This window comes from Simochromis diagramma, unplaced genomic scaffold (genome assembly GCF_900408965.1).
Source record: "Simochromis diagramma unplaced genomic scaffold, fSimDia1.1 OVJJ01000308.1, whole genome shotgun sequence".
In the NCBI taxonomy this organism is placed as follows: domain Eukaryota; kingdom Metazoa; phylum Chordata; class Actinopteri; order Cichliformes; family Cichlidae; genus Simochromis; species Simochromis diagramma.
The window spans coordinates 2,389,791-2,413,996 of NW_024386785.1; the positions used below are offsets into that span (position 1 = coordinate 2,389,791).

Genomic DNA, 24,206 nt, shown 5'->3' on the forward strand with positions numbered 1-24,206 from the left:
CTTCGTGACACGGTGCTTTATCCTGCTGGAAGCAGCCATCAAGACCAACCTAGTCGTCAACAATGGTCATGTAGGCTGTGCTATTTAAATGAGGCTCATTTGTTGCTAAGAGACTAAAAGTGTAGGCCTTCTGTCAGTTCAGGCCCCTGTGAAGTGTAGCCTCAGTTTCCTGTTCTTAGCTGACAGGAGTGGCAGATGGTGTGGTCTTCTGTTGTAGCCCATCTGCGTGGAGATCTAATGCACTGTGCTCTTCTGCAAACTTTGTGTTCATAAAAGGTTGAACTGGTGTACCTAATGAAGTGGCGGGTGAATTCTAAATGTATTATAAACTTTACTTATTTGTTCAAATGTGAGCCTGTACTATACTAGATATGTTAGATAAGATTCTGAATTTTACTTGCATTTACAGTTTAAATAAAAACATTTTATTGATTGCAAAATAACATCTGAACTCTGTGCAGCCTTTTTACATGCAGCGGCTGCACCGAGTTACACGAGAGGTCCAGTTTATCTGTGTCTTTTTTCCTCGCTGTATTTATGATCACATATTCTGACCGATTTTTGATTTGAACCGTTTCTGGCTACATGTCACTAAACTCGGGAGCGCACGGACACGTCCTGCAGGCTGCCAGTGCACGCGTCACACCGGCCTCCGAGCTCGCGTTGCGTTCACTACACCCGTGTGTGTGTGTGTGTGTGTGTGCGCGCATTTTTTCTTTCTTGAAGCCGGCTGTCAGTCTTATCAACGCCTTAACTCACTTCCTGGTTTTTAGTACCCGAGTCTTCGGCGTGAGCGCGCACACCCCCGCCACCACACACACACACTGAGAGGGAGGGACGGAGCAGGTCGCGTTGCGTGTCTGCGCCTCTGTGTGAACACTTTAACCTGCGGCGAGATCTCCACACAGATGTTTCCTCCGGTGCTCCGCACGGCCTCTCCGCAGACTCAGGTACGGATCAGCGGTGGGCCCCCGTTGCGCTCCTGTTGTAAAAAGTTTGCGAGCTCCTTCAGAGTGTTTTTCTTCCACAGTTCGCTGTCATGCAGCAGCAGCCGCCGGTGAGTCCTTGAAGGCGGCAGGACTGAAGCGGGGTGAATGTAAAGAGGTTCTCCTGAACTCGCAGGACTCCAGCCGCTGCATGCGAGGAGGAAACTTTGACTTTCTTCGCTGCTTCTGAACTTCCACACGCGGAGAGGAGAGGACAGGAGGGGGGAGAAAGTTCCTCTCTCTCGGCTCTACCTGCGGGTTCCTCTCGCTGTTGAAATAAATCAGCTGCAGAATGTCTGACTCTGCATCCAGCTTCCTCCACATCGGGGACATTGTATCCCTGTATGCCGAGGGCACGGTGAACGGCTTCATCAGCACGCTGGGGTGAGTGTACCGTCACTGTCATGTGCTCTGTGTGCACTTGTGCGCTGTGGAAATGACTGTGAACACCTCCGTTGTACTTCTGTGTGCACACATCCGTTAACAGCCTGAGCGAAGCCCCCAGCTTCATTAAAACCTGAAGATGAGGAGTTTAAACTGGGTTCTGTAGATCGACACGTGGCTTCAGGTGTCAGTGCTCAGCGCTGAGCCGACACAGTGTTGAATGATTAGTTGTTGACTATCCGTCCCTGTGAGGAAGAGACTGGGAAGCATTCTTCCATCAAACAACATCAGACTCCACTTTTGTTTGTAAAATAAAACATAACAAACAAACACATGGAAGTAAAATAAAGTTAAAGGGTTTATATTTACTGGCACAACAACCCAAAACAGGAAAAATATAAATAATAATGGATTGCATTTATATAGCGCTTTTCGAGACCCTTAAAGCGATTTACAATTCCACTATTAATTCACACACTGGTGGAGGCAGCTACAGTTGTAGCCACAGCTGCCCTGGAGCAGGCTGACAGAAGCGAGGCTGCCATATCGCGCCATCGGGCAGTAGGTGAAGTGTCTTGCCCAAGGACACAACGACCGAGACTGTCCGAGCCGGGGCTCGAACCGGCAACCTTCCGATTACAAGACGAACACCCAACTCTTTGAGCCACGATCGAATATTGTTAAAATAATGACGAAATATTCTTTCTTTTTCTTTTTTTTTTTTGAGCGGATTTATGTGCACTAGTCTCATCTCAGTTCAGTCTGATAATATAACCGGAGCTGACAGCAGCAGTAGCCTCCTTACAAGCTTTAAACCAAACAGAGAGGGTTGTATTGTGAGTGGAGCATTTCAGTGCTCACTCGCCTGACCATAATTTGGCACTTATGTTTTAAAATAAAAAAGGATGCAATACCAGACATGAAATAAGTCCAAACTAACTCTCCTGATAGCAACAGGTGCACTGCTGCTGATGCGTGTAAAAACACAGAGCACCATGCAACACAGTTCAGTGGAATTAAATAATATAGCTTGTTGGCCACTTGTCACCATAACCATTACAGCTTTTTAAGAGAGGACTGGACCGATATCTGATACACTGTTCCTTAGTTGTGTGTACCTGGCTTTTAGGATGTGTAGTTCAACCTTGTCTAATATAGTAATAACAGTTTACTGTTTGCAGTAAGGGCTGTTATATAGAAACTCTGACCTGGAAGACTGAGCATGTATCAAGACAACGCAATGATGTCATTGTGTAAATATGCAGTCATTGCTAGTACATGTATGTTTCACAAAGTATTGTGTTTTTGATATTTGCCCTGTTGAAGTGAATTAGTTGTGGATTATTAAATAGTGTGATTAAACTGTGAGTATGCTGTCAGCGCCGGTTTCCTCTTCAGATCCACATCAATGCTTCTGACTATCATGAATTTAACCTCTTGTTTGTCTCTTCGCTCTAGTGGAACTATTTGTCATATTATGGTTAAAATATGACTGATATATATGATATACTGCCCACCACTGATTGTGAATAATATCCATAAAGAGACATTAAAAAAGCCTGAAACAGAGGAGTTATTATAGGTCTACGTGCATCAGGAGCAGCTGCTTTAATGGATCAAACTGGACCCTTTCTTCACCTTATTTCAGGGGGAAGGAAATCCCCACGGTCACTCAGTGATACCTTACATCTGTAAGGCGACACATGAACAAAACAGTCTGGATGAGAGACCCCGTTAAGATCCCTATCACCAGGGCACCGTGAGATCCCACCTACTCAAAAGTCAGATGGTTAATAATGTTCTTACAAGAGTAAATTTGTGTTACTGATGTCGCCGAACCTGTTTTAAAACTTTTAACTCACATACTTGATCAAATTTGATGCAACAGTAATGCTGGCTCATTTAAGTCCTAATGATGCTCTAGAAATGCCTAAAAATTCAGCAGCCACCATTGGACCTGTGGGACACTCCAGCAGGACCACCTTCAGTATCTCTGCCTGACCTGACAAGTCTGTCTTTCTGTTGCTTTAGCAAGCAAGTTGATGACTAGACATTTGCTAGAAGTCATTATTCAGCTGCAAGAGTTAGTTGTCCTGGTGTGAGGCCCCTTGAGGGGCGGCGGTTTTAGGCTTTTGGACAGACTGAAATAAATAAATACATGCTATTATGAAGAAGAGATGCAGTTATAGTATTTTGCAGAAGTCTTGAGCAACCTACTATTTAGTAAGTTCATAATTCCATCAGTTTTGAAAAAGATCTCCAACATTACTGGTTGACACGTAGCCCCAAACCATAGCCGAGCCTACATTGTTTTACAGATGGTTGCGGATGGCGGTTGTACTTTCCTGTTGATGTCCTCCATACATATCGATGACAATTTGAAAAAATTCAAATTTAGATTAATGAGTCCTTAAAAGGTGTTGTTACCGATGTTCAGTTTAGTTGTTGTCACAGTAACTGGCATACCTCAGCCTTGGTTTGCTTCCTTAAGAATGGCTTCCTGACAGCCAGCCTTGAAGAGGCTTCGGCAAACAGTAGGTAGAACTGGATCAACTCCAGGGCCAGAAGCAAACACGCACCACTGTGTTTTTATTGTGTTGAGAGCTACCCTAAGTATCAGGCTCGGTGACATCCCTACCCTCACCTCCTGTGTGATCAGCTATAGATAGATCTTCAGTCCTGCCACTTCTTTGGTCCTCCACCTGTCCGCTTTCCAGCTAATAGCTCTGTGGGAATTTCCTCGTTGGTGCAAAAATACTATTTTAATCACTGTCAAACAGTTCTTCTCAGTTCTTGAATCTACAAAAACTTTTTTCACCGTACTGAAAATGAGTGAAATTAATCAGAAAAACAAATAAACCCCCAAATGACATTAACCATATATTTCAATAAGCGATTTCAACAATCAGTGCGTTCCTGTTATGAACCAAAATGTTTCTGCAGCATATCACAGAGTATTGACTATGAAGTGTGTCAAGCATCTTGTCTTTGTCAAAAGGGTTTCAGCTAGAGTCCACTAAAGCCCTTTGTAGGTCGAAACTCTTAATAAGTTACAGGGGGAATGGTCGTGCATGAAGGCTGCTTCAGAGTTAATGCACTCATCACACACCTACCAGCTTTTCTGCTTGTATGTTACATTTGTTATCGACGAGAAGAGGAGTGCAACCAGGAAAACATTACTTTATGTTTTAGTGGTTTCTGATTTTTACTAACTTTCTCTTACATGTGTTATTTCAATAAAATTCAAAAATTACAGAAGATTGAAGTAAAGAAACTAGAACAAGTGCAACAGATCATCTTTTTCCTAATATTGTCCAGAGTCTTCTGGAATTGCTGATGTTTCACTATCTCCAGCACAACCTTCAACACAAACATGCTGCATAGGGTAGCGGCAGCGCTGTCTGATTGCTTGGCAGGAAAAGGAAGTGGTACTCGGCATGTCCAAGAGAGATTTCCATTGCCAGTTTGTGCATTTGTCCCTGCTGTTGTTAATGTTCGCTTTATGAGGACTTTGTGTCTGGTCAAAACTTTCTTTAGGTTCAGATTTGTTTTTCAGGTTAAGATTAGAATCAGTGTTCAGTAACAATAGGGAGGCTTTCATTTTTGCGTTATGGTCTTGAGAATGTGTTATGTCACAGAGTCCTCACAAAGATATATGTACCAGCGTTTGTGTGTGTTTCCTGTACCATGGTCTTACACGCACTCCTTTGAATTTGACTCAGTCTTGACCTTTACAGCTTTATTCATTGACTGCCACACTGATCTGAACAAATACAATAAAAACTATAGGTCACCCTTTAATAATTATGGTGACGTCACAGGCAAGAGTCATGTTTTGCCCACCGATTCGCAAAGGGAGCTAGACAAAATTAAGCAGGTAGTTTGAACATTGTAAGGGGTCTACCTCTATTCTTCAGGGCTGAAAGGAAGCCAAGTAGGAAGTGCAACAGAAAAAACTTCACTTTCTTCAATGGCAGTTGAGGCAGGGTCTAAAAAAGAAAATCCCCATATAGTCCCAGATGAAAACGTCCAGTTTTACAGTGTTAAAAAGAACGTTTATGACCTGGTACAACATACTGTTTTGGTGTTATCTGTATCTATATCCCTCAACTGTACAGGCTTTTTTTAACTGACAGGTTTTTCAGCACAGGCAGTTGTAACTGCTTATTATCTGATGGCTTTACCTTTCCAGGAGTGAGTCAGATAACATATTTGTGTTGCTGGTGCCTTTTGAAGCATTTGAAGCGTTCAGGTAAAGTTCTCTGGAAACAAACATGGCCTGCTGTGAAGTACAGTTTGTCTGCAAATTCAGTTTAGGTGAGCAAAATTCTTAAATTTTATTAGTACTCTACAGTTTCAGTGTTAACATTATGGGCTGGCAGCAGTCTATTCTCTCATTCAAATATGTTTCTGGCTTCAAATAGTCAACACAACAGCAGTCAACACTGAGACTTCAGAATGGGACTTCACCAACCAACACATATGGTCCATATAGTCTAAGCATGAACCCGGGGACTCTAGTAAACTCTGCTCCTTTCCTTTCATACAGGTCCAAATTCACATTCTATCATTTAATAGCTAGCAGGGGGGTGGCTGTAGCTCAGGGGGGTAGAGTATAGGGGTGCAACGATACACAACATTCACGGTTCGGTTCCATACTTTGGTGTCACAGTTCGATATTTTTTCGATACAAAAAAAAATATTCATGCCTTTTTAATTTGTCATTTATTAAAATCATAAATATATATTTTAACTCAAAAGTACAGTTTTTAAATTTAATGTTGCTGAAACAACAATATAATAAAAATAAACAAATCTATCTGATCGAGAAATCACTCATCTTTGGAAAAGAGAGTTTGTTACAGAGAAATGGCTCTTTCCAAAATAAAAGCTATACTATACGCTTCTTCTGGGCTATATTCTCAGCAGCATATTAAACATATCAGGTCCCCATAAGGAGAATCATGTGCTAACGGCTGTCTAAATGACTCGGGTAAAGTTTGTAGCATGCGTGCTTGTTGTTTTTGTCTGCTTCCACTTGTCTTTGCACTAGGATGATGTCAGAGTAAATGTGCAGTCATATTCGTTGTGTTCCCACTAGTGCTGTCAGCGTTAATCTCGTTGAAATGACTTTAACGCCATAATGTGGCAAATGCGGAGTAGTCGAACGCAGATCCACTGAGCGCTCAACACAGACAGCATCGTCAGAAGAAAAGTTGATAAAATAAATTGAAAATGTTGTATTGTTCGATACATATGCGTACCGAACCAAAAGCACTGTATCGAACGGTTCAATACTGATACATGTATTGTTGCACCCCTAGTAGAGTAGGTCATCTACTGATCAAAAGGTTAGTGGTTTGATCCCTGGCTCCTCCAGTCTGCATGCCAAGTATCCTTGGACAAGATGCAAACCCCAAGTTGCTCTCCGATTCATCCAGTATGAATGTTAGCTAGGAAGCTAAAAGCTTAGAAGGAAGTGTTGGTGTGACTGGGTGAATGTGGCATGTTGTGTAGAGTGCTTTGCATACTTCGGGAGAGTAGAAAGGCGCTAAATAAGAATCAGTCCATTTACCAGAAGGCTTCATTAGCTCAGATTTTAAAATGTCCACATCAGGAATTCCAGACATTTCATGCAAGTCACCATATTCAGACTTATACACAATGGAAAACATTTATGAAAAAATGCCTTCAACTATCTGTATTCAAGACCCCCAACATATTTAGTTTATTGCATTATAAAACAACCAAAGTCAACAAATGTTCAGATTTGTGCAGGTGGAAGATGAGAGTGTTGGGACTTTATTTTATCACCAATGAAGGTGACTCTAGTATAAATTCAAAAAGTTTGAATTTTACTTACACTCTAATTTTCCACAATAATGTGAAATTCCCTTTATTGCCCCTTATCCTAGTGTCCACTTATAGTACTGTAACAAAGAAATCTCCTGGGCCCAAATAAAACATTTTTAGTATAGTCCCACACTATAAAATATACATCTGTAAAAATGTAACCACAACAATTATCCATATTTTCATTCTATGTAACCTTCATATCAAAACAATATCAATGATGTCAAGTCCCCAAACGTCTGTGGTTTGGATAAGCATTGCACACTAATGTCGACATGCTAACTGCTCAGTAGTTTGCCCATGCTAGCATCTTAGACAAGAGAAAAGTAAATATCTCTGCACTTCCTCCACCCTTTTAATCAAACAAAAGGAACCTGACCTACCTCAAAGTCTTGCAGTGAAAGAGAACAAAAACACGGTCAGAGTTGAACATTTATCCGTTTGATGGAGGGTTTAACCCACAGTTGTTTTCACATTTTATTGAACTATTATTTAAACAGGAACTCCTTTAAGATTAAAATCTCTCTCCGGGGAGACGTGGCCAGGAAAGCATAGAAGGAAAATGATAGAAATTGACCAGAACAAAACCAGACATGGGACAATAAAACAAAACAAAAAAACAAAAAAAATAACCAAATAGAGAAATATGAGCATGTAATACAAAATCCCTTATTACAATAACAGTTGCACTTCACAGAACCAGTTTCTGAGCAATTTGTGGCAGCAGTTTTTTTCTCTACACTCCATTTGTTTCTGTATTTCTGATATCAACTTTATGTCACCAATCTGTTTTGTTCCAGTGTGTGGAACAACTTGAGTGGGCTTCAGTGAGCACCAACTTTATACCCATTCAGCATCTTTATGATAAAATAAAGGGCCACCTGGTTCCCATCCACTAAGGTGGATGTAGTCACCATGGTGCCAACCATTCATTACTGAGGTCCCATTATGAAGCTGTTGTCATACATATACTAAGGGAATCAATCAAAAGCAGGATTATTTTCCCCATGAACCGAGATGGGGATGGTGCAGTTTTGTTTTCTGCAAGTATTTGCATGAAAATGACAACACACTCTTGAAGAGCACAGAGGCCTAATCTAATCTCCTTTCATGCCACTCATAAGCCAAATGTGGCACAGTTGTTGATTTCTTTGTTTTATATACCTTAAGGGCCACATTTTGATGTTTTGGCATGTGTGTGGCTTCTGTTCACTCTTTACTTTGAGACATTTGAATAGGGAGTTCCTGCCAGGTGAGACAGTGAGTGAAGTATGAGTGGATGAACCTACTGGTTTCCCTACAGTCAAATTCAGCTGGATCAACACAAACAGGATTCAAACAGAAGCACTGAGCTGCTGAGGTAGTAAAGTACAACTACTAACAACACACTGCAGACACATGCCATCTTCGCGTTCTCAGAGAGATTAGTTAGTTGTCTCCTTCCCAGAAAAAAGATCTACTAAATAAACATTGTGAGAGCAACGTGTCAGCCTGCGATCATGTGATGGTCACAGGGGAACGCTACGTAAATGTTGAAACATCTCCGGCTCTCCTCCCTGCACACTAATTCAAAGCAGGTGGTGAGTAATGAGAACAATGAGCTGAAACATCGTGAAAAAACTAGAATTTTTCTGGTATGCAAAACAACAATGGAAATTACAGGGACACTCCCTACTACAAGAATAGTTGAAGGACATATGCAGAGATGCTTCAGGCGGTTTTTGAGTGTTTTAGACCATTTTTTGGTAAAATGCCCGTTCTTACCTTTTACAGAAGCAAAAACTGCAGTTTCATCGTGGTTACATTTTAATTTCAGTTATGGGTTCCAGCAAAAATAAAAAAAATGGAATAAAAGATGATTTTGAATTGAATCCCATTTTATTTACATATCGCCAAATCACAACAACAGTCACCTTAAGGCCCTTTATATTGGAAGTTAAAGACCCTTCGAAAATAGAGAGAAAACCCAACAATCAGACAGCCTCTTTTGAGCAAGCATGTGGGGACAGTGGGAAGGAAAAACTTTCAGCATGACGCAGCCTGCAACTGTTGTGACCGGCCTGCTCAGTACCATTTAGTCCTCCTGTGAACTTCCAGTGACTTTTTCACCACTGTTTTTGAATTTATCAGTGAGAGAATAACGATCATCTTCTCAATATAAGAAAAATAATCATGAGGACTCACGAGTCATCAAAATCCTGGAAGGAGAATGGATCAAGGCCTATTTAACAACAGTTTACAGGAGACAATTTTATTTAAATATGAATGTTTTGTATTTTAACTGTCATAAACAGGATCTGAGAAGTGATACTAATAACAACTGTACTGCATTAAAACATTCACAACAGGTGGGATTTCCAATCTTTAAGTGATGACCTGATGAAACCTGCTTCCGGGTCCAAACTACTCTGCATTTATTAAGGCTGTTGTGTTTTTAACGTGTTTTAATGCTTTGTATTTTGTTCTATTTAATCTGAACAAGCCCCTAAAAAGTCAGTGATCACTGTCGGCCTCTCTCGGTTTTTATCATCATTATTCATTTTAAAGCTCAGTTTTTAAAACCTTTCAATGTAACTACAGCCCAGCCCGTGTAGCAGTATATTAATGACTAACCTCGTATTGCAGTTGTTCTTCTCACTGAAGTTTGGTCTGTTAACAGCATCCTGCCATGCAGTTACATTTGTTCCTGACCATCGGGAACCCTCATCAAGTGGAAAAAAGTTAGCGTTCATCCTCCAGCTTCACTGTGTTTATATTATCCTAACCATAGCTGTGTAGCTAGCCACCAGGCAGCACATCATTATATACCAGCTAGCCCAACTTCAGTAACCCTACAAACGCCACTGCTGTTTAGTTTCCGGTCTTCATTTATGTGGTAAGTGATAGGAAATACGCCGCTCTCAAGGCGCTGCTACTGCGGCGCTGCTACTGCGGCGCTGCTACTGCGGCGGCGCTACTCCCTTTCCGATGCAGAGCGGCCCAAGAAACTCGTCTCTCTAGGGGCTGGCTGATGGTGCCGCTCTCGAGCTCACAGAGTGCACGCTGACCTTGCTAGGAACGGATAACGGCGGATTCCTCTTCACTCACGTCTTCCTTCGACAGTTGCCGGTGCGAGCTGGCCTCACCAACTCCCCGCTGCCGCGACCACTGGCGATAAGGAAAGGCTGCTCTTCATAGAGGACTCACGCTCAGGCAGACTTTTCTGGTTGGCTCCCAGAAGAGCCTCAGGAACTCTTGCGTCGTCTTTGCATACCTCCACAATGGTATATTATTTAATCTTAAAAAAAGAAATTGGAGATTTCCCACGTACCACCAGAGAGAGCCCAAGTATCACTAGTGGTACGCCTACCACACTTTGAGAAAGACTGCCATAGCCCACTTAACATTTATCCACATGTTGACTGTTATATTGCTCTAATAAGTCCCATGATGGCTAGGTGACTTTCAGGGTGCTAATGACACCACAAATGATGCCACTTGAGATTCAGCACTTTGGACTACTCAGCAGTTTCACCTCCTGGATGCCAGAGTAGAGCCGCTGCTCCTCCGCATCGAAAGGAGCCAGTTGAGCTGATTCGGGCATTTGACAAGGATGCCTCCTGGGCGCCTCCTGGGTGAGGTGTTCTGAGCATGTCCCATTGAGAAGAGGTCCCGGGGCAGAGTGATTATATCTCTCGACTGGCTTGGGAACGCCTTGGTGTTCCCCTGGACAAGCTGGAGGAGGTGGCTGGGGAGAGGGAGGTCTGGGCTTCTCTGCTTAGGCTGCTGCTCCTGCGACCCAGCCTTAAATAAGCGGAAGAAGATGGATGGATGGATGGATGGATGGATGTGGAGAAGATAGGACCCAAACCCAGGACTCACAGCTTGGTGAAGGCTGGTATAAAGGAAATGTGAACATATGGAAAATAAACAGTTCGCATAAACAAATTGAAAACCATGGGTCAGTGACCCATGAACCCTGACAATTTCTGTGTTTTGTGTTCACTTGCTGCACTTTACTCTTCTGTCTGCAGCTGAGTTTACTAAAGTCACTTTGGAAAAGGATCTGGTCTCCTTGGTTCAAAAACTGAACCAAGGAGATTTGAGTTGTCACTCAGCATCATTGAAATCTGTGGCCTGCCAGTTCATTTGCTGTTTTCTGGGAGGGAAACATGGAAAACATCTGTGTTTATTCAAACACCTGGATCCACATTTAAATGTCTCTCCTCCTGCAGCAGAAGAAGGAGGGACAGAAAAACGAAACAAAAAACAACTATTGCCTTGGCATAAATACTCTTAAAACTACTGCATTTAAAATTTTCTCCATCTCAAAGAAGCAAAGTTAAAAAGGACTTTTATCTATCGATCAAAGCATCTCCACGCCTGACTGGGTGCAGTCGAAGCAGAACCACCCAGAGCTCCATCCGGCCGCTGCCTCCAGTTCTGCTGGCGTTCCAAAGCCAGTCAAGGGGAAATCTCTGGGATGGAAGGAAGCCTGAAATGAATTCAGTTTTATGAAGTATTATGATAGTGAGCGGTATTTAGGTCAGTGAATAGTTTTCGTGGAGTTTTTGTTTTCTTTGTTTTCTTTGTTTTTTTTTTGCTTTTTTCATGTTTCATATTTTGATGGAGTTTGACATATGGGCTGGTGAAAACATGCAGGCATATGGATGCTGTTTTTTTCTTTTATTTTGGTTAAAAAAAGAGCTGAGCTTGGAAATAAAGCCCTCAATTTCTGTTCCTGACCTATGGCTGTGAGTGTGACTGATGAAATAAGATTGACACAAACAGGAGAAATGCAGTACTCAGCATTAGATTGGCAGAGGGCCTTGGTCATTAATAAGAGCTCAGAATAGAGATGCAGTTGTGGTGGTTCAAGCACCAGGATGTGTGCTGGGTGCCCTCTAGATGAGGTGTTTCAGACATAGCCAACTGGGAAAAGGCCTCATGGCTCTTGCGAGATGGATTTCTAGGCCTCTCCGCTTAGACTGCTGCTCCTTTAAATAAATAGCTCTTATTTCAGTTTCGGATCAATGCACTTCATTAATCAACATCTCTGATCTACTGCTGTTGGGCGCACCTGCAGATTCCTGACTTTCTACCATCATTATATACAATTTATACCCATTTTATCCTATTTACACTGTAAGCAAATTAAAAGTGAATCTCTTAATAGCAGCAAGCTAACGAAATTGGGGGTTCAGGGATTGGATTTATTTAGATAGACTGTGTGTGAAGGCCTTTGTATGTCAGTCCTGAAATCGTTGTTTCTTAAAATGTGGTCACTTGTAGGGGTGCAGAGCATTTCAGTGGCTAAGTCAACACACCTGAGTTTGTGTGAATGGAGCAATCAAGAGCACAAACGTCCTGAAAGACATGCACCTGACAGGCAGACAAAGGGACTCACCGTTCCTCTTCCCTGCTGCTTTTCTTTCCCTCCCTCTTTTTCTCCATTTCCCTTCCCCAGTCATGTCTGTCCCGTATGTAACAACTGAAAATAAAATAAAATAATCAATAAAAACAAAGGTCAATCAAATGGACCAGTACGGCAAGGCTAGGATGGTGCACTTGGTAAAGTACATCCGCTGGGCATCTTTCTCGGCCTTTAGACAACAATTCTGATGACAAAACAACCAAACGGGACAGGCGGGCAAAAAAAAAGACAAAGGGACTGATTGGCTGTTTTTGTAGCTACGCTGGTATCACTGGGGGGGAAGAAAATCCCACCTCAAGAGTAGAAAGAAACATAAAGAGGATGTCTGGAAATCACAGCAAGTAGATGCGGCAGAAGGAAAAAAGGGAGAAAAGAAAACAAAAAGGGAGGCAAGGGAGGATTTTTTCAAAACTAGGGACAGTTTTTTTTAAAGAAAGACAAGAAGAGAGGATTGGAAAATGCCAGCAGAAAGAGAGGTGGAAAGAAAAGACAAAGGAAAGGAAGGAAAAATGCAAAATGCAAAGGAAGAGGACAATGATAAAACAGAGGAAGGAAAGACAGAAGCAGGAAAACCGAATTTACTAAGAAAAACTAAGAAAAGGTTTTGTTTCTTTCTGCTTTACCTCTGGCTTTGTCAGGTAAGGGTGAATAAACTTTTGCTGGAGTGAACCAAACCTGATTTGTGTACCTACCCACTGGCATTCAGCCGAGTAAACAAATGAATGAACGAACATGACAGTAGCCTCTGCACACCATCCATCCTTCCTCAGTTTGATTGTTTGTTTGAAGTGAGCTTATAAAAGCAGCTTTGTGACTGATGAGCCACAAATACGTGGACGTTGGAGCTTTTCACGGTCATTTTGCGGACACCTGATTTGTCTACAGGTTGTGGTTTAGTTTGCACCACAATGCAAAATATTATTCCGATAATGATGGTCGCCATGAGAGAGCTTCAAAACAAGCTTCTTTTATACACTCAGTATAATAATGCACAACAATGATGAGTGTGTCACGATAAAGGTGAGATCACCTTTTCAAGATTTTCCTTCAGATCAAAGACAAGCAGATGGAGAATCAGTGAGTCAGTGTGTTACACGTGTAGACATGTTTCCATCACTGCAGGGGACATTTCCTGGAGACTTAACTTAAAATGAACCTTAAACCAGGTATTCATTCTTAAATGGAATGATTACATTAACGGGAATTGCTTTTAATCTCCACAAAGGAGTCAATAGGATGTGTGACACACTGGTATCCTGCTGAAAGTAGTTAAAGTGCAAAAGTAATCCCGCTGTGCGCAGCCTCAGTGCATGAATGTGTGTGTGTGTGTGTGTGTTTTGTAGTCACATAAATCTGTTTACACAGATTAAATGAAGCAATTTTCATAAAGTAAATTCAAAGATTTCATTGTTAAGAATTTATAATTGAAGGTGAAGATAATTATATTTCATAAGCTGAAATGAAGTTTTGGAAATACAAGTGTGTATTTGCATGTGCATGTGTGTGTGTCAGACTGCCAGAGGTCTTTGTACGTCTGTCTCCTGGTGTTTCCTAAGCAGCAATAATAACAGGGATTTACTCTAATGAGCACACGCACATGCGGAGTCATGCTCTGCATAGTCAGCTGTCAGCGGCAGATCCTTAAATAGTCATATTTAACACAAAAATCACCAAAAACAGAGAAGACAGACCCAACGGATGAAGCTGTATTTGGTTATGGAAAGTTAGAGCTCCATCACCTTACTTAGTGAGGTTTTGTAATCTGCTGAAACTTCAAGGAAGGTTGAAATATGTTGCAGAGGGTTTTTTGTTTTGGTACGTATGCAAGATGGATGTCACGACACCATGACATCCATCTTGGATTTGGTTGTGAGTACTGCTCTTACTGAAATTCACTGCCAGAGTAAATGAGTCAAAGTAATTTCATGTATTATAAAACTTAACGGTGGAGATATATTAGGGAGTAAGTCAATATTTTGTAACTGGGTCAGAGCAGCTACACACCTGCAGCTCTTGTGGGGTGTTCCCAGTCTGCAGTGGGAAGAAATAGTGTTGAACCAGTGACACGGTCACGGATGACCAAGGCTCACTGATGCACATGGGGAGCAAAGACAGGCCCGTGTGGTTTGATCTGACAGACAAACTATAGTAGCTCAAATACTCAAGAAGTTAATGTTGGTTCTGATAGAACGGTGTCTGAATACAGAGTGCAGCACACTCTGCTGTGCAGGGGGCTGTATAGCTACAGACCAGTCGGGGTGCCCGTGCTGACTAGCGCTGCCACAAACGATTATTTTGATAGTCGACTAGTCACCGATTATTTTTGCGATTAGTCGACTAATCAGATCATCATCCATTGGACGTAAAACATACAGCTTATTGCACCAGCAGCATCTGCTCTTATATAACTATCATTAGCTTACAGCTTTAAGTGTTTCAGGTCTGTGCTAACTAAAAGTAAAGACAAGATGATAGTTTATTAAATTTTAAATGAAGTTTGCAGATTGTTTCAGTGGAGTTTAATAAACTCAGCCGTCTGCTCCTTGCTATCTAAAATATAACAGCACACCGGAGTATATTCTCGAGCATCCCACACTTTTAACATTTATTCAGCTGTGTAAAAGCTATAACTTTAATCTCAGCCAAACCGATTCACTCACTTTTCAAGGCACCCAAAGCCCTTTACAATTCCACTGTTCATTCACTCTCACATTCACACACTGGTGGAGGCAGCTACAGTTGTAGCCACAGCTGCCCTGGGGCGCACTGACAGAGGCGAGGCTGCCATATCACGCCCTCTGGCCAACACCAGTAGGTGGCAGGTGAAGTGTCTTGCCCAAGGACACAACGACCGAGACTGTCCGAGCCGGGGCTCGAACCGGCAACCTTCCGGTTACAAAACAAACTGCCAACTCTTTGAGCCACGATCGCCCAGTGGAAGAAAGTGGCCTGGTCTGATGAATCATGTTTTATTTTTCATCACGTGGATGGTCAAGTGTGTGCATTACCAGGTGTTGGGTGCTGGGAAACTTTGGGTCCTGCCATTCACGTGGATGTCACTTTGACACACAGCTTCTACCAATGTATTGTAGACCATGCACATCCTTTTGCCTTCCCTGGTGGGTGTGGCGTTTTTCAGTGGGACAATGCGTACTGCAACAAAACAAACATGGTTCCAGAATGCTTTGAGGAAGAAAAATCTGCATTTCAGGTGTTGACTTGTCCTCCATATTCTACAGATTTCAGTCCAAATAAGCATCTGTGGAATGCGCTGGACAAACAAGTCCAGTCCATGGATGCCCCACCTCCCAACTTACAGGATTCAAAGGATCTGTTGCTAACATGTTGGTGACAGGTAACACAGCACACCTTAGGGATCTAGTGGAGTTGATGCCTCGATAAGTCAGGCCTGTTTTGGCAGCAAATACACACAGACACAGTGTTAAATGTCGCTAGACTAATGTGCAGCACGCGCTGACATTGTTGCCCTGCACATGTTAACATTGTGGTGCGTTTAGGCTCATTATCTTGTTGCAATTTGAATCCCTCACCACAAACATGCAAACCAGAGGGTGGAGCATGTCTCTGAAGAAATCAGTGCTGCCTTTTAATGGATAGGGTGAACTCCATTCACTGCAAGTTTCCAGCTCCATAGCTACAACTCCCAAGGCTTAAATACCCACCCCCCACCCCCCTTCTCTTCCTGTTCTGCATGTCTTAGCCTATCCAAGTATTTCATCTTGTATTCTTTCTTTAGCCATGTATCTGTGTTCTAGTTCTTTTCTGTCTCTCAGTGACGAAACCTCTTGGTCCATTTTGAGGACCAACTGATCCACTTTTTCTTTGTGGGTTTGTGGACTTACTTCCTTAGGAACCTGTAATCTAATCATGGCTGTGACTCTGTGGAAGCCCCTCACTGGGACTAATTTTCTTTTAGTTCTTCCACTATCACAATGCTACTAATCATAGTGTTTAAAAAGTGCCTTAAACATCCTTTATCTTTAATGGCCACCAGTAGCTTTTATGGTTGCAGACGTAGTCCATAGACTGTGTTGCATTATATGGGAAAACGGCTCCTTTCACCCCAGAAAACATTTGAACATGAAGTTTATTTAGTAAATTATGCTAATTCTTGGGTTCAAAAGGAGAACTAGCTAACTTGGCATAAGTTAATCACAAGATGTTAGCCACTGTGTGTGCCGTGTCCTCGCTTTCACTCAGATCAGCTGGTGAAAACTGTTATAATAACACCTCTTAATGTGCCTGCACTGACCAGTGAGTGTGTCACAGCGGTTAACTAAAGGAAGGCGCCGAACACTCCTAAATAAGAAAACAAAGATGAAATATATATCGTTGCTACATAAATAGTTGCTTCACAAGTCCATCTACACCTCACTGATAATAAGCTTTACGAACAGTTCCAGTCTGGTTTCCGTCCTCTGCATAGCACCGAAACTGCTCTTATAAAAATAACAAACGATCTTCTTATGGCAGCTGATTCTGGTCTCCTCTCCATCCTTATTCTCCTTGATCTGAGTGCAGCCTTTGACACCATCTCTCACCCCATTCTTCTTAGCAGATTAGCTTCTATTGGCCTCTCTCATACTTCCTTAGCCTGGTTTAAATCATACCTGTCTGACCGCACTCAGTTTATTCAATTAAAATCCTTCACTTCTCAGCCTTCTCCTCTATCTACTGGGGTGATAGAGGGATCTGTCCTCGGGCCACTGCTTTTCATCATTTACCTTCTTCCACTCGGACACATTTTTCGTAAATATAACATTCAGTTCCACTGCTATGCCGATGACACCCAGCTTTACCTCTCTACCAAACCCGATTCTACTCTTCCTCCACTCTTCTGCTTGGCTGAACTCAATTCCTGGTTCTCCTCCAACTTCCTTAAACTCAACAGCAATAAATCAGAACTTCTCCTGGTTGGCACTAAACTATCACTATCCAGAATTAATGATTTTTTCTCTCACTATCAATAATTCGTCTGTTCCTATCTCTCCCTCTGTGAAAAGCTTGGGTGTCATTCTCGACAGTATCAATAACGTCACACGTGCAGCATATTTTCAACTCCGTAACGCCTCCGCCCCTTCCTCACTCCTCATGCCACTGCCATTCTTGTCCATAATCTTGTTATCTCTCGAATTGATTACTGTAACTGTTATTATTATTATTATATTCCAAAACTTAAATCACTTCCACTGTGTGTTAGAAAGATTTTAAAAGTGAAGTGAATAAAATAGATAAAGGGACATCATTTCTACCATAACAAAACGTGGTAGAAGTTCAATTTTATGGTGCACAAATAAATACCAGCCAGCTAGTTCAGATTGATAGTTGTTTCACACATACAAAAGGAATATTGATGATGACTGACCAGAAGTAGTCCGGAGCGGTTTTGTGTGTTAAGAAAATGCCACAATATTCTCCGCACAAATATATTCCAACATCAGACCGTGCAATGCTCAGAGACATAACACAAAACCCAAGAGATAAAACACAGACGGACCTGAATTAGCACGTTACATGTTAAAGTTTATCTCAGTACAATTAGAAAAAGACTGAACAAATATGGCCTGTTTCTCTGGAACAAATGAATCCTCTAATACTTGTATAGAAATGTTCTCACACTGCACAAAAAACAGTGTGCATGTAAAATTACCGTTGGAGCACCATTCTATGTTGTTCTTACCACTGTGCATACACTAATCTAAACCAACACGCTTGCCCATTCTGCATCAGCATACTGTTTAAACATACAGAAAGTGCAACTGAAGAAACTGAAACAACAGCGTCAGAGAGGAGGAGAAAGCAGACTCCTTTTCATTTAGTATTTTTTTCTTTACGTGCAAGTTAATCTTTTGTTTTTATTTTTTGAATTTTAATTCTTACCGCTTTTTAGAAAATTGCAGTTAAGAATTAAAAATCACTCCTGTGTATTCCTACATATTCTAAATGTGAGGCATCTGTCCAAACGCTAAATCTTGGCACAAAGTGAGTGATGAAGCAGAATAATGATCCCAAGCACAGCAGCTGAAAATGAAAAGAATGAAGGTGTTGCAGTGGCCCAGTCAGATGTCCAGACCTCAACCTTAAGAGAGCTGTGTTTAAACAACTGCCCACAAACATCAAGAGATCTTTGTAAAGGAGAGCGGATTAAAGTTCTTCCACAACACTACGAGAGACTGTCAAACAGAAAAAGAGAACTTCTTGCTAAAGGTGCTGAGCGCTGAATCATCGTTCTTATTCACAAAACTGCACTGCTGAACTCCTATGAAACCTTTCTGTTTCACACCACTGTAGACACATATAAGAAGTGTGACTGTTAGCGTGGTCAGTCCCAGTATTGTTATTCTTCTGTTTGGTTCTAAATCATCTAAGCTGCCTATTATTTCTAGGTTAATGTCAGGAAACTAACAGAAAACAATGCAGGGCTATAAAGTGCTCTCAGATGTTTTGAGATGAACACGCTGTCGATCAGTTTAATCTGTACCGATGGGGCAGAGTCACCGCTCACAGCTTGTGTCTTGGCAGCACTGGTTGAAAACCTCCAACCCGTTTAATGAGAAAAGTTGTCTAAAAATAGATGCAGAGTTACCACAAACGTCTTCACGAGACTGCAGTGTTGCTTCCTGTCACCTCTTAAAATGACTGTGCTTCTGCTGTTCAACATATCAACAAGACATTTCACACCCTACTTACAACTTTCCAAATTAGACCATCTGTGGGAGAAGAAGCTTTAATCAGTGACCTGTCACCAAACGCTACCGGCTGTTTTGTCAGATTTCACTGGAAATCAGTTTATCGGCATTGATCTCTGTGTAGCTTCACTGACAAGTGTTATATTTATTTCATTTATTTAGTTCCATTGTATTTCTAAGGTTTCGTTAACAGGATTGTACTGGACTGGGGTTTTTTTTTAACATTTTTAAGATACAAAGTAAATGCCACGTATAGTTAGTCAATTATTATAATTAATTTTAATTATTTTCTCCAAGTTTGTTTGTAATTAATTATTTAAAAAAGATATAACTTGGAAAAGCATTACAACAAAAGTACTGTTCTTCAACCCGACTGTCATTTCAGCTTGTTAGGTCATGTGACTCTCTACAGTACCTACAATGTTGTCTCTACAACCTTCAAACTACAGAGCTGCATACTTCTGAAACCAAAAAAAACCTACAGCCTCAGTCACACAGGTCAGCGACGCCCTCAGCAACCTCTGGTCACCAGGAAAGAAAAGGATGTTTATTCGTTAACTGGAAAAAGTGCCAGAAACTGAAAGCAGGCGAGTGTTTGGGAGTGGGCACCTCCCATGGCAGGGGGGTACAGGTGATTGTGGCAAACTTCTAGTGATGCAGGACTGCATGCCTCTTTATGGCCAGCAACCTTCTGCCACCCCCGGCTAACCAGTTAGAGAATACAGTTTTTTCCCTACTGACTTGGGCAATTCACAGCAACAGACATCAAACTCACTTTCTTGGGGATTTTTTCCATAACAAGCAGCGGTCACCTGGCTGCTGCTGACTGGTCTCTAAGCCTGTCTAAGGCCCTGACTTTTTGCCTTGTCATCAGGTTCCTGACATGAATTTTAAAGGGTGATTTTTCATCAGCAGAGCACCTGAGCGCCTAAAACATGAGATTTTAGTTCATGTTTTTTTCTTTTTGAGTCCCACTTAATGCCATGTCTTAATACGTGGTGATTTTTTTTATGTGGGATCTGGTGAAAACTCAGGTATTTAGTCTTACCTGGATGGTAAGAAAGGTTAATGTGCTTGTTTCAGACAAAGGATGAACTGAAGGGCCTCACCGAAGCCTGGTATAAGATAAAGGATTTTTCTGAACTGTGAATCACACAAAACTACTTTAATTGCTTTACACGTATATAATTGCTGTATAACATGGAGCTAGAAATAAGCATAAGAAAAGTGTGTAATGTTTACTTGTTGTGATGTTGTTGGGCTCTCCCTCTGAGTGACGCCACTGTTGACGGCATGTTTCCTGTTCTTTGTCTGTCTGCAGGTTGGTAGATGACCGATGTGTGGTTGAGCCAGCTGCTGGAGATTTGGACAACCCCCCAAAGAAATTCAGGGGTAAGAATGACTGTTGCTGTGCTGCTGTGTTTTGGATCAGTAATGGTATTCTGGTATTTATTTAATTTGGTATAAATGTCTGCTGCTCTATTTAAGTGATAAACAGATTCATGACGATGAATGAAACCTCCAGTGTGTTGTATGAAATATAAATGGAGTGCGTGTGATGTTAGTCCAGCTATGATCATCAGAGACCATTGGAGGAGAAGTTTTCCACCAGCTGCTCTCTGGTGATTTCTCTCTCTTATAAACTTACTTCACCATCTGCTCTCACTGAGCAGCTGAACCAGTTTATAAGTGGACCACAAACAGAGACTGACAGCAAAAAGTAAAAAAAAGTTAAAATCCAGAACAGACAGCGGCTCCTGTGTCTGATGATCAAACTTATGAAATTGTTAAATTGCATTTAAACATCTCACACATTTCCTCAGCATTACTGCTGGCTGACAAGAGTCCACATGGAAAAACAAAACCATCTGATAGCAAAACAAAGAAGACATAAGAGCAGTGTATAGACTTAACAGGTAGACTGATGGACTGAAGTTCACCGTGCTGACTGTTTAAACTAATTTTACAAATAAATAATCTCTCTCTTTATCATAAGTCTTTGCCCTCATGAACTATGTTCCTTTTTTATTTAAAATTTGAAATCTTGGCATTAGATTTAATTTATCTTCTCCCCCTCCAGCATATAATGGGCTCTTTTGAGGACATTTCTTATCACTGTTATGCTGATGATATTCAGTTGTATGTTTCTTTTATGCCCGAGGATTTATCTAAGCTTCAGCGTCTGAGTGGTTGCTTAGATTTGATCAAACGTTGGATGGCTGCAAATTTCCTCCAACTCAACGAGGGGAAAACCGAAGTCCTCGTATGCGCCCCTGATAGGTTTCTATCGCAGATAGTGAAAGCCCTCGGTCCTCTCTCACTTTATGTTAAATCCTCTATCAGGAATTTAGGTGTCACCTTTGACTCGAGTCTCACATTGGACGGGCATGTGAAATCTCTGGTTCGGTCTTGTTTTTATCATTTAAGAAATGTGGCTAAGCTAAGCCCGATGTTATCTCGCTCTGAACTTGAGATTGCTGTACATGCTTTTATTTCGTCACGCTTGGATTATTGTAATTCGCTGTTTATGTGTCTAAGCAAAGGTTCTCTGGATCGTCTGCAGGTTGTGCAAAACGCTGCAGCTATGCTGTTGACTAAATCCTCCAAGTCCTCACATGTGACACCGTTATTATCTCAGTTACACTGGCTTCCTGTTGAATTTAGAGTTGATTTTAAGATCCTGGTCTTGACCTACAGAGCTGTGCACGGACTGGCACCTGCCTACATCTTTGATCTGCTACAGCCCGATGTCCCCAGCAGGTCTTTGAGGTCATCTGATCAGGGCTTACTTGCTATAAAAAATACTAAGAGGAGGACTGAGGGTGACAGAGCTTTTGCCACTGTGGCCCCGAGAGTGTGGAACTCTCTCCCCCAAACATTAAGAACTGTGGACTCAGCAGCTGTTTTTAAAAAACAACTCAAAACTCACTTTTTTAAAACTGCTTTTGGTTAATTTTATGCCTGTTTTATTTTCTCTTTTTAAATCTTTTTATGACTTGTAATCTTATGTGCAGCACTTTGTGATTCTGTCTTGAAAGGTGCTATATAAATAAAAATGTATTTATTATTTATTTAAGTAGGTCACACTGTTAGCAGCTCTGACACATAAAAACTATGTCAAAAACTCTAAAAAACGTATGAGAAAGTTCATAAAAGCCAATAAGGCACAAAGGAGTGTGGACGCACCGTTAAAGGTGCAGGAACACAACAATGGTGGGTAAATGCATTAATTTATTAAGAAAAACATGCATTATTTGAAGTAAGAACACAGTAATGATAATATATAATAATGAATATCATTTGAATTATTAGATCAAATAAATAAAGCCATGTTCTGAAATATAAACGTTGAAGCTGTTTCTCCAAATGTTTTTAACCCAATTTTTATATCAACTAAAAAAAATCAACGGCCGTCCAAAAGTCATCATTGTTCCTTCAATTACACCCTAATTAAATACTATATGATTTCTCCATGGTTGTTTCAAAGCTTAGCACTCTACGTTAAGCTGATCTTTACAACATTAATATCCTAGTAATGTTACACAGAGCAATTACACACAGGCAAATTCTGTTTGCTGTACAAACACACAGTTGGAACAGCGTGAAAACATACAGGATCTGCTGGAGGAGAGTCAATATTTGCCCGTCTTTTGTGCTCTTGCATCACTTCGCTCCAACTGTATTAGTTTTACTGAATGCTGCTCTCTCCAGCATTCTTTTAATTGCTTATTTATCTTGTCTAATTAAACAAAGTCTGTCTGTCTTCTGTGCACTCATTCATCGTGCCCACATGATGAATCCTAACAGCCATGGCGATGCCTCACATTTTCATTGTGCACAAATGTCTGCCACTTCCGCTTCCATAGCACACAAACAAGTGGCTTGAAGTCACTTATCACTCAATTCTTTTTGTCTTGTGTTTAAATAGCAACATGATTGGTCGATTTCTGGAAGCCTGCCAAAAGGAAACATAATATTTTTGTTACTGATTAACCTTTTCAATATTTTTATTAACCCTTACATATCATAAAACAAGACAAATGTCCATCAGATTTTATCTCGCTATGTTATTAAATCCTTTGGGATTTAATAATGATGATCTTCAGGGTTTTATGATATACTGGGGCGATCGTGGCTCAAGAGTTGGGAGTTCGCCTTGTAATCGGAAGGTTGCTGGTTCGAGCCCTGGCTCGGACAGTCTCGGTCGTTGTGTCCTTGGGCAAGACACTTCACCCGTTGCCTACTGGTGGTGGTCAGAGGGCCCGGTGGCGCCAGTGTCCGGCAGCCTCGCCTCTGTCAGTGCGCCCCAGGGTGGCTGTGGCTACAATGTAGCTGCCATCACCAGTGTGTGTGGATGGGTGGATGACTGGATGTGTAGCCTTAGGGACTAGTAAAGTGCTATACAAATACAGGCCATTTATCATTTTACATCAAAGGAAGTCACTTATTACTCTGCTTAAATATGTCCTAAAAAATAATAACCAAATGTTTAAAAAAAAAGTCATCAGCATGACACAGATTGAGACCAGCATCTTGGTGAAACTGGTAAATAGTAGTGACATATAGACAGTAAGAAGGGAAGCTCTCCCCTGGTGGGCAGGCAGTGCATGTGCAGGGGGCTGAGTTTGAGTTGACCCCAAACCCTTTCATTCTGAGCATATCTTGTATATATTAAAGACTCAAAGTCAATCTTCCTAAAACATTTTAGGTCCTAAAATTAATCATTGGGAAATACCACATGTTGTTTTAGCTTTGTGGCCATTTTAAGCCCATAAACAGGCAGCACCCAGCATGAGGATTAGTTTACATTATTTCCAGTATTGATTCACAATCCATCAGATATTCCTGCTTAAATATGAC

The 24,206-nt window shown here is 41.4% G+C and overlaps 1 protein-coding gene across 3 annotated transcripts in view; it reads left to right on the forward strand.

Annotated features, from left to right (window-relative positions):
- The first annotated feature begins 385 nt into the window (after positions 1–385).
- itpr3 (inositol 1,4,5-trisphosphate receptor, type 3) overlaps positions 386–24,206 on the forward strand; it is a 66,961-nt gene continuing 43,140 nt past the window's right edge. Inside the window, exons 1-3 of one of the 3 annotated variants that reach the window (XM_040022747.1) lie at positions 386–950; positions 1,031–1,370; positions 20,668–20,738. In XM_040022747.1, coding sequence (XP_039878681.1) covers positions 1,279–1,370; positions 20,668–20,738 — 163 coding nt within the window. In that variant the 5' untranslated portion in view covers positions 386–950; positions 1,031–1,278. The other 2 variants (XM_040022750.1, XM_040022748.1) reach the window with 2 other exon arrangements.